Raw genomic sequence first — 12,278 nt, forward strand, 5'->3', positions numbered from 1 at the left:
TAATGTAGATACCATCTTTCTTCTGTTGAATATGCAATCCAACAAAGAATTTGATCTCTCCAAAAATTGACATTTCAAATTCCTTACTCATTTCATTAGAAAAAGATTTTCATAGATCATCAATTCCAATAAATAATTTATCATCCACAAAGATTTATGCCAACACAATCTTCTTATCTAGTCATTCTTTGATGTATAGGTTGGTGTTATCATTAGTTCTTTGAAAACTAATCTTTATGAGATAAATATGCAACCTTTTGTACCATGCTCTAGAGGCTTTTATGAGACCATACAAAGCTTTATGTAATCTTCAAACCATGTCCCTTTTACTAGGATCAACAAAACTTTCTAGTTGCTAAATGTAGACTTTCTCTTCTAAGATTCCATTCAGGAAATGGTTATTTTACATCCATCTAATACACATTGAATCCTTTGTGAGTTGAATATGCAAGGAGTATTCTAAAACATTCAAGTATAGCAATAGGAGAAAAAATTTCTCCATAGTGAATACCTTCCTCTTTAGCATAACCCTTGCAAACTAATCTTTCCTTGTTTCTTGAAACTTCTCCATTCCCATTCAACTTATTTTTAAATATCCATTTTGTGCCAATTATATTCTTATCCTTGGGTCTAGGAATAAGAGTCCAAGATTTATTCCTTTCTATCTGATCAATTTCTTCATTCATTGCTTTAATCCAACTTTCATTCTCTAATGCATCTTTGATAGATCTAGGTTCAATTTTAGTGAGCAAACATGTACCTATTAATTTGTTCCTTGTCATTATACCAACTAATTGATCTCCAATGATTTTCTTGGGTGCATGATGCCTTCTAACATATCCAGCAAGTTTGGGCTCCTTCTTTCTTAAATCACTAGGTTTACCATGATCTTCTAAATCATGCTCGGGTCTCATTGACTATGACTCAACACTAGTACATTTGACCCCAATTTTTGACCAAAATTTTTGACCATCTATTAAAATGTTTTAGATTGGTCGAAATATGCAAGGAAAAATATCTTTTTTTAAAAATCCATGCCCGTGTTGGTCAAATTTTCGACCAATACGGGCTTCATATGTTAAATTTTTTTAAAAGTGGGAAATACTCATTGTTGCTGAGGACAAAAATGGAGGAAGGGTTTCACAGGTTGGAGGAGGCAAAGGCGAAGGTTTTTGAGAAAGGGGCATCTATGTATAGGGGGTGCGTGGAGACAGGTGTGGCAGCGATGGTGTTAATGAAATCCTTGCAATCAATGTTGTCATCTGCTAATAAGGAGGCCAAGTTAGGGCTGAAGATGAGAGTGGCGGCGTTGGTTAATGAGGATGGGGTGTTTTGATAATGCAGGATCTGTTAATTGCTGGTTTCGACATCACTAGTGCAACAATAGAATGGGCAATGGTAAAACTCATTCATAATCTAGATAAAATGGAAAAAGTCCAAGGGGAGTTAGAGGAGGTTGTAGGTCATAGTAGAAGAGTGGAGGAATCTGATATTGATCATCTACCTTACCTTCATGCAATGGTGAAAGAAGTGCTTCGACTGTATCCTCCTGGTCCTCTTTTGATCCCTCATAAAGCATCAAGATCTTGTGAAATAGGGGGTTTGTGATCCCCAAAGACACACAAGTATGGGTTAATGTGTGGGCGATTGTGAGGGATCCTGTTGTGTTGGAAGGAGCCTTCCAAACTTATGCGAGAGAGACTTTTGGAGGGATAGGGAGCTACTGTGGACTTTAAGGGACAAGATTTTGAGCTTACACCATTTGGAGTAGGGAGAAGAATATGCCTAGGGCTTCCTTTGGCTGATAAGATGCTTCATTTAATTTTGGCTTCGCTGGTTCACTCCTTCGACTGGAGTCTTCCTAATGGAATGAGCACAAAGGAACTAGACATGGACTATATATTTAGAGTGGTATTGTGGAAGAGTCAGAATTTGGAAGCAATCCCACTACACCTGCAACATCACTTGTATTAATTCTTCAATATTAAGGTAATTTCTTCAATATGTTGGATCACAAAGTCTAATATGATAATGCCATTTAGAATGGAGGTGTCATAATAGATTTAGTAAGTTGATTGACTTTCCCTACAATAATTTTATTAGTGTCTAAGACTCTAAAGTATCAAGAAAAGTGACATCTGTGTACATAACATAGTGAACGAGGGCTACCATTTCTTTCTTAGGTGTCACACCTCTGTATCAAGAGAGACATACCCATACAACATAGACCCTTCCCTCACTCTACATGGCACTACTTCTGTGCATATAAATGAATTTGAATGCAATATTATAAATAATTTCTGCATGCAACTTCTTACCATTATATACTTATTTTTGTTTAAATTAATATGATCATAAACGAGTTTGAAATTTGTATTAGAAAGACTTTGAGATTTTTATATGGTTTTTGTAATGTAATATGGGTCTTATTCAATGTTATACCACTTCTTTGAGTGTGTTTCATATTGTTTCAAGGAAATTCAATGAAATTTGGATTTATTTGTAGCTATGGGTTCTTGTGCTTTATCTTGATAATAAAACATGAATTGGCACCGGATGGACGTTCTAGATTATCTACTTTGAAACGTGAATTTGTTGACATATGGGGTGAAAACCTCTAATGTATCCTTGGCATGCACTGATAATAAATGGTATATTGTTATCCTGATGTCCAAGCCCACAAGTTATGTGGAGTAACAATGGTTGAATATCGAAGTCTCTGAGAGAACCTTGGAGACATTACGACTCATTTATTGGATCTTTATTACTAACTCCTACTTAAGATCCATGTGGAAGGGTTAGGGTTTATCACTAGTCCATAAATATTGTCATGCATAAATGTTAAAATTCCAGTATCATTACTATTAACGAAATATATTTCCACCAAGTTTATAAAACTCTTTATAGAGTCATTTACCAAAAGCTCTCTATTAATAGGCTCTGAAAATACTCTATTAATAGACTTTAAAATACTACATTTTCAATAATAAGCATTTATAACTGATATAGTACAAGGCTAAAAAATCCATTTATTTAGATTCTTTTTTTTTTAACGTTGCTAACTCTTCAGAGCCCTTTATTCATCTAGCTCAATTGCAAATGTTTAGCTCTGGAACACAAACATTTACGTGCTTTAATTCAATGGAGAGTGTTGTATGGGGGCGTTTTTGAATTTATTCAGGTCAATTGCAAATCAACAGCTCTGTGTCGGTCTCCAACTGCAGCATCTACAGGAAAGATGGCTTTGATTTCATTCATGTCATCTGCTATCAATTTTACTAAGAGAGAAGATATTATCATCTAGGTTCTTCATCTTGCTGGTTCCAGGAATGGGCACAACATCATTTCCCTGGTCTTGAACCCATGCAAGAGCAACTTGGCTTGGGCTGCACCCTTTTCTTAAACTGATCTTACTTAGCTTTAGTAATAGATCTTGGTTCCGCTCAAGATTCTCACCTTAAAACCTCAGATTCCCCTATTTAACAGATCAATTATTATGATATGAAACAATCAACAATGACAAAATCAAATCAAATTATTTTTTACCTTTATTGTCAGTCTTGTCATGTAGATTTTTGTTTAGATTTTACTTTGTTGTTCAGTCTCAATGTTTGAACTCAACATCAGATCATCTTTAAAATGGTACAATTATTAAATGGAAAAAAAAAATCCTATCCTTTACCTTACGAAGTCATTATCTGTCACACTTTGAAGAAGTTTTCCTCCTGTGCTGAAGAAACCCATGCCTAAAGGACTATATGGAACAATCCCAATCCCCAACTCCCTATGAATGGAATAAAATGAAATAAAATAAATATAAGTAAGCTTGTATTCCTTATCTAAGTTCAAATGGAACAAAGTTCAAAAAAAATCTTATTAAAAACTTCAACTTTTGGTATATACTGTGAACCCAATTCACAAATATTTATTCTCAGTTCTCTGCAATCTATAAAGTAAACATTGAATCACTGACTGTTGAGGTATTATATCATCACAACGTTTACATAGAGGTGGGAATAATTTGGGCCTCAGAATCCCTACTCCAGAGAGACCATTCAAGCTGCACAACAGTGATTGGATGCACTGCATGGGCCCTACGAATTGTTGAAGTAGAGGCTTCAAACAGACCCACATTTTATATTTCCCTCTTCTACCAACTTCTTCAATTCACCCATCTATATAAAAGGAAAATTGATTTGCTTGTTATCAGATTTCTTATGTTTTGCTAGGCGTTGGTAAAGAGCCAGAGGGATACAATCTTGCCCTCCAAAGCCATACAACCTTGATTATTAGACACATATTTTCTAGTGAAATTAGAGGTTTGAAATTTTGATTTTGTTTTTTCTGAGACAAATTCATTGACTCATGTTACATTAGCTTCATAAGAACTAATCTCTCATGACAATAAGTTGGAGTAGTATTGCACTTAGTGACCTTCTGGAAAGGCTTAATGCTTCACCTTATGAGCATCATCTAAATGTAATGAGTACTACATGTTCCATTCATTCTTATGAAAAATGAGTTCTTGTGAACCACTATTAAAATAACTTGTGTCAATGTGTTTCACTAGAAAACCACACAGTTGAATCCTTGTAGTAAAACCACAATTTGACTTGCTGTAGAAAATATTTCATACTTATCAATCTCAAGAATTGATATGTAAAATATATTTCTCACGTCAAATCAAATTCAAGATTCAACTATTTAGTTTTTGGAGAAAAACCATTTCCCAAAATTTTATAAATAAGATTAAAATAAAAAACCTGTCACAGTAGTACAGATTTTGAATCTTAAAACTTACAGCACCATGACAAAATAGTATTTTGGTGCAAGGTTAAGGGTTTGGAATCTGAAGACTTATAGTAGCTTCTATGGGTACAGTAATATCCACCCTGTGCTGGTAATAAAGATCAATGTAGTCTATATCAAGCCTCTTGAGGCTTGCTTCATAGGCAGCCCTGACATATGCAGGATCTCCCTTCACACCAAATTCTCCATTACTCCAAGTCAATCCAAACTTAGTTATAATATGCACCTTCTCTCTGATACCTTTCAGAGCCTATTTAGGAAGGAAAAATAAAAGCATTATGCACGGTGTTAGAACAATCAAGCTCAGAGAATTAATAGATTAAGAAATGGAAACAGTACGAGTTGGAAACAAGATGTGCATCTTTTGATCAATCAATGGTTTTAACAAATGCATCTTTTGAGTAATATTGATCACTTTTCAGTGATGGTTTATATAGTTTTCAGCTATGTAAGGATTTGATACAGTTGATGCTTCCACAGCTCATAATTATGTTATAATGTTGAATTACTTTTCAGAAGAGTCTTCTAGTGTAGGCTGGAAAAGAAACGTTAGAACTTAAGTATAAACACACAAGAGAGCTTGTTAGGTTTGTTTACATGAATGATCCAATGTTTTCCAAGATGACACAAAATAAAACAGCATGTATGGTAGAACCATTTTTTTAATTGTAAAGTGAAGCTTCTCGACACCTAACATATAGAAACTGTTATCCAAATTTGCTCATCTACATCACCACTTATCAGTTACAGCAGTAATCTTAAACTATATCATAGCAGTAACTGGGAGCCAGGCATGCTCAGATCAACATGTATGGTAGTCACAATCAAACATGGATTTCAAGAATTTTTAAGGAAATGAAAGCATTTCATTTTATTCATGCTGCCTATCCAAGAACCTTGAATGGCACAAAGAAATCTTACTCCTTTTGTCATATATTCTATCTTGGCTATATTTATAAGATGTGTCTGTATAATCTTTTGTCTAACATGAGAAGTCTTACAAAATATTTGGAAATACCTTCATCTCTAAGTTACAAGGCATAGAATCATGCTAAATTGCTTTAATCCACCTTAGGTTCAGATTTCTTGATTATGCTTTGCAAATATTGATACACTGTTATCCTCTTTTGTAAATCTAATTTGACATTATTTGATTGGTAGTTGCTCTGTATTATGCATTAATGGTAGTCCATGTTCGGAGAATGTAATCCCATCTTTGTTATATGAATAGAGTTCGCATAAGAGATGTTGGTATGGTTTTTATAAAGCAGGTTAACAGCTCTGTCTTCTAAGTTCTTTCTTATAAATGGACATTTGGATATGGTGATAGTAATGAAGGATCTATATTGGTCAATATGATTGTGTTGGAATAGACAAGCAAAGGAAGTAATCAAAGCAATTAAGAAATGCATTGCCAATAAGAATCCTAAGATCCAAATTCTTTCTCTGACGGTTAGTATTGAATAATATTATAATTTTCTATATACATTTTGATTTATTTTAAGTTATCATTACTGAGATATTTTGTTGAATTCTGAGTGCAAAAAATTTACTATAGTAAGAATTCATTTATGATTGACTTTGATGGATAACTTTGATTTAATATTTTCCTGGTTATTTTTGTAGCTATTAGAGACACTTACAAAAAATTGTGGTGATATTGTTCACTTGCAAGTTGCTGAGAGAGATGTGCTACATGAAATGGTCAAGATAGTAAAGAAAAAGGTCTGTAAAAAAAGCTTTTGTGTAACTTGCAAATGTTTTTTTGGGTTGTAGCTTAAACAATTTTCGGTTTGTGCTCTTAGTGCATATTTTCAGCAATCCTTTATGTGGGTTTTATTTGTATTTTATTTTGTAGCCTAATTTAAATGTTAGAGAAAAGATCTTGGTCCTGCTAGATACATGGCAGGAAGCTTTTGGGGGGTCAAATGGAAGATATCCACAATATTATTCTGCATACCACGAGTTACAGGTAAGGAAAAAAATAAAATGAATCTTAAGGATGTTCAACAAATCTCATGTTTTTCAAGGGCAGGTTGAATATATTTGACTGACTCTGCCAAATGGCAGGATAAAACATTGACCTTGAGATTGACCCTCATTTTTGTTACCTAGATTTTCTTTCTAGCTCGCATACTTTAAATGCCATTTGGAAGTAGTGTATATTGTTAAACTATTCCAGGATGCAGTGCAGCAGTGATGTTGGCATAATGACATTAGTTAGTAATTAATTTCATGCTGCATGTTCTTAGTTTGAAGTTTTATTTGTCATTTTAGAGCCCAGTGGCTCTAGGGCCTTGAGTATGGTAACCTGAGAGAGTGCATGAATTGTTTGTTATTGCATATTAAAATGTGATTGCCTACCTCAGTTTGCTACATTTGTAGATGCTTTAAGGCTTTCCAGAAAACAACAATAATTGTGTTACGGTTGCTCAAGTATCTTCTGCAGTCACTCCTCAAAGATCTATTTTAAGTTTTTATCTTAACCAATGGAAGGAATCAACTCCTTATGGAAATTTCCTTTTAGGTGCCTACCAAAAATGGTATGATTCTTCAGCATGATGGGGCTCCTGCACAAGCAGCATAATGATCTCTTTATGGGATATATTAGATTTTGCCCAAAAATAACAAGTCTCACAACACAAGTAATTTATAAATAGTATTCTATATATAAAATACATAATTGCAATTCAATTTAGAGAAAATTGTATCAAGGATTTATGATCATTATACAAATGATATTGAAAACAGAACACCCTAAATTCACTTGTATCCATTTCACTGCATACTTCTAATAGCTGACCATATTAGGAATTTGGTGGAAAAGATTGATAGGATGTTGGGAGAGTTGAGACTATCCTCCTCAATTAAACTCAAGGGCACATAATGAGTGTCCAAGTCATATGGCCCCTTGGGCCATGAGAATGGCAGGACATCTATCATCTTGTAGTTGTTGTATTTAATGACAGAACCAGTACTGGTGCATCTTTCTATCAAACATTTTCAAATTGATCCCAAATATGATGTTTGATGGAAATCAGATAAATAATTATTAATCTTATGTTCCTTGTTAAGAGGATCAAAGATATTCTTCCTCAACCAAGGCCAAGGGCATGGAATGAGCCTCTGAGTAGAACCCTTAGTCCATCCATCTCGCGATTGGCATACTTGACGAGGGACGACCATTACTACTGCATCTTCTTAACAAATTTATATGGAGATTAATAGAATAATACTTGCATACCAGTTACTTTCTATTATATTCTTTATTGCTATTATTTTATACATCGATTCTTTTCTAATTCAAACATGGTAGTTTGATTTCCATGAAGTTTTGCAAATCCTCAAGACCACAAGATAGATAAAGCATCAATAAGTAATTGTGAAAGATCCCCACCCAAACCCGATCCATTTTTTCCATTTTGTTTGGTTTGATGTATGTTTTGGACTCCTAGGAATGGTGATGTTTCTAAGTTCAGAAATTTTGATCTGACTTTGGCTGAGTTCACTTTGATGCTTGTTTATGATAACAGATTACAAATGATTAAAGGAAATGACTATGCAATGAATGAAAACATGTATAGCTAAATGATATGGCAAAATATGACTTTATTGTTTATTGCTAAGACTGAAAAGAGAGATTACAGACCTATTATTAGTCACAAATCAAACTGTAACAATTCAATCCATACGTTTTAATGCCATATAATCAACATGTATCACATCTAGATGTTAGCTAGCTATTGTAGGCTTCTGTAGACCACTTTGGGACTATTAAATGACTACTTTAAGGTATGATATGAAGTATGATCTACAACAGAAAGACTGATATTATCCTACACAGGTTTGATATGCAATTTCCAGCCATTATATTCAGTGCCACGAATCTAATACGCACTTTCAGCCACTATATCCCTTCAGATATGGTAAGTTTGAATGACACTATAATTTGATTTTTTAATTTGATTCCAATATTGAAAACTAAGAACTCAAATGACTAGTACATTGTGATCCTGTTACACCAAACATCTGGAACCAGATTACTTGAGCAAATTACAGATTCACACTGAATGATATTTCTCATCAATGCTTTGGCAATATAAATTACAGAACTAACTATAAAGAAGCAAAGACTGAGTTTCATAGTCAATATTAAGGTATTGTTATATCTCAAATCACGTGTATAGGAACAAGAAATGTTACAATTCTGGATCCACATTAGCTCTCCAAGCGGTAGGCAACAAGCCTCTATTTCCCATTGTGACTAGTAATTCAACTATGCTTTTCAAACCTCTGATTTTGTCATCTAGCACCAACCTTAAGAGCCTTCTAGGTGATCTATGTTGTTTAAATCTCTCTCAAATATTGCTTATTTATTTGTTGCTATTGTCAGTCCCAATTGTAGGGACACATTTATCAATTCACCCCTTGTACCACAGTTATCCTAGTATAGCCATGACAGTCAAACAGTGAAGGCTGAACTTCTTTTGAGATTCTCATGCATGGCTCTGAATACATTCTTGTCACATTAAATAAATAGACAACTATTCACTCCCAATTTTCTCTCTAATTCTGAGGCAAATTGTCTCAGGAATCATTTCATACAGTCAAAAGTCAAGCTGGGAACATAGTATCTCAGCTCTAAGTACTTAAGTGGCCGTGGCTCATCCTATTATTAAACTGTAAGTATAATAGTCAGATTTTTTACTGTAAAACTTTAGTCTCTAATAGTAAAGTCTAATCTTTTGTTTGTGAGACCTTACTGTGGTTTGAGTAGTAGACTACAAAACTATCTTAGTATGATGTCTCTTTAACACATCTCTATGGCATACAGATATGTGATCACAAGGCTGCCATAGCCTGGAATAGAATCAAGCTTTGAGAGGCATAATTTAATTTTTTTAAGGCAACATTCTTTTTATATGAGAAGAGGCTCTTGTAGCTTGAGGTGGCTGAATGAGAATCGAAGTGCAAAAATATTATACAAGCTACTAGTTGGTAGCTTGAGAATTTGAAGAGATTTTGGTGGTAGCATTTACTATTTCATAAATTAAAGATATTAATATATCAGGTGTGGGAAGGCATAGTATGCAAGATGAGTAGCACATTATTGTTTACTTGTATCTGGAACTTTGTTATTTTTGTAGGAATTTTCATCGAATGACTCTTGCAGATAAAGGATGATGAGCTTGCATATTTTGTCAATGCTTTTGACATCAACTGGAAGACATTTTTTTGCCGCAAGTAACTTAGGTATCTAACTAAAATAATAAGATAGCTCAATATAAGCATAACTATATTGAAATACAGTATAGGATGCCCATGCAGAGTTTTGACCTTTATAGTTAAGAAGCTTAATGTAAAAAATTAAAAATCTTTACCTATGTACATGCCATGTATCTTAGTTCAAGATAACTACCTTGTAAATGTTTTAGTTAATTTGATAAATTTCTTAATGGACCAGGTACCTTGACTATGGTCTATGCAACTTCATTAATATTATAATATATCTTAGCCAAAGTGATAAATAGAAACTGTGGAGATGATATGCAAAACCTTAGTTTGAATGTGAGATGGACAAATAGATTCCCCTTTAGTCTGCCCTATGGAACTATTGTCAATTATCAACCATACAAATCTTTTTATCTCTTAGTTGCTACCTTTTAGAAGGAATTCAACTTAGGTAATGAAGGTCACTGAGTTTGAATGTGAGATGAGACACAGACTCATGTACTATTAGGAATATCCATTTATATGGAGCTTAGATGACTTTTCAACAATGTGCCAATTTATTTCTCATAGTTGTGTTACAATAAAATTGTAGTAGCTCTACGCTTTACAGTCTGCATTCTTAAAACAAACTTATGTAATGTGGTAAAAAACATTTGTGTTGGTTTTCTATTAATTATTTAATGAAAATGCTAGGAATGGTTTTTTCCTTCTGTAAGGTTGATTGATCATGATGCGTCTTAATTTATCTAACAAGACACAAATTAAATACTGAGGCAAAGCTAATGTTTAGTTTATTCATGTTCTTTGTAATTAGGATACAATGGCCAGGTGAGCAGTTGATCCAGAGGAGGAGTTGAGGTTGATGTCTCAGGAAGTATGTGGCTATGTGGAAGTTGTTCTGAATAGTCTTGCTGCAAATGTACCCAAAGTAAGAACCTTAGAACATCCTTGCATTAAAGCACTAGAGAAATAGGTTCTCATGAGTATTAACTTGTCCTTCAATGATTGGCAGGTTGTGGTGCTCTGCCAAGTTGAGAAAGCCAAAGAGGAAATGTTGACTCAACTTTATAGCTCTGTCAGGTGAAGGTTAATTACATGTGGCTAATATGGCCATGGTACTAGTTATATTTTTTTTCTGTGTTCCTCATATATTATTTTTCAATTCTACTTCAAGCAGCTCTCAGAGTACAGCAAAGATTGAAGAACTTCTCCAAGAAGATCAGAATGCAAAAAGGAAACGTGAGAGATTCAAAAAATAGGCATCTTTATTGTCAAGACTTACTCATCAATTAAGTATCCATGATGTTCGAGAAACAAGTGATAATTTTTCTTCAAATGGAGGTACTTGATATATTAGTTTTTGTTAAGTGAAATGTTTCTTTTCATAGTAATTGAATAATATATTTAATTTCTTATAATGTTTATATCTATATACAGCTTCATATAAAGGGAGAATTGTTATAGTAGATCTGTAACCTCCATTATATTTAGAAGCTTCATATCTGCTTAATGTTCTTTATAACAGTATTTTATTGTGAAGATATATGCTGTTCATTTTTGTTGTCAAACAGAATTGCACTTGCATTTTAATATATGTTTTTAATGAATATTCAATCACAATAACTCAAAACCAAAACGATAAGAAATATTATAGTAGATATTGAGAGGGATCATCACATTTGAGGAACCATCCATGTAGAGAAAAATATATTGAGATTATTTTGTTTGTTAGTGATGTCATTTTTCTCTACTCCTAGCTACATTCTGCAACTAAAAATAGTTGAAGCAAAGGAATATTCTGTACAGATATGATCTAAGAAAACCAACATATACTTTCTAAGTCTACAATAGTATCATTGGCTCAAAATTTTTAAATAACCATTTCTTTGCAAGGGCTGGCACAAGCTATATGCCTAAGGTGCATCAAATTGTTTGAATAGAGTTTGTCTCAAAGATAATACCTCTAACATTTACTTGCACCTTTTGAAAGACTTCTCTGACACTTAGCATAAAGAATAGGAGTCCCCATCTGGACAGAACTTCTTACCATCATCTTTATCTTTATGAACCTGCATTGCCACATTATTCACAACAATAGATAATGTGGCATCTAGATAGACTTAGAAGAGTTATCCCCTAAAACCAATTTATTAAGCAACAAAACTATCTGAAAAAATGACTTTTTTAGGTAGATAATTAGACCAAATTCTTGTCTCTTAGCCCAAACATTCCTAGAA

The 12,278-nt window shown here is 33.6% G+C and overlaps 1 protein-coding gene across 1 annotated transcript; it reads left to right on the forward strand.

Moving 5' to 3' along the window:
• Window positions 1-10,855: 10,855 nt before the first annotated feature.
• Window positions 10,856-11,325, forward strand: LOC149538465 (dynamin-2A-like). Its single transcript, XM_089799785.1, has 3 exons — window positions 10,856-10,969; window positions 11,054-11,121; window positions 11,219-11,325. The coding sequence occupies exons 1-3, from the start codon at window positions 10,904-10,906 to the stop codon at window positions 11,298-11,300; spliced, it is 216 nt and encodes a 71-aa protein (XP_089655911.1). The 5' UTR covers window positions 10,856-10,903; the 3' UTR covers window positions 11,301-11,325.
• Window positions 11,326-12,278: the final 953 nt, after the last annotated feature.

This window comes from Cupressus sempervirens, chromosome 9 (assembly GCF_028749045.1).
Source record: "Cupressus sempervirens isolate cs-2001-9-10 chromosome 9, ASM2874904v1, whole genome shotgun sequence".
Classification (NCBI taxonomy): domain Eukaryota; kingdom Viridiplantae; phylum Streptophyta; class Pinopsida; order Cupressales; family Cupressaceae; genus Cupressus; species Cupressus sempervirens.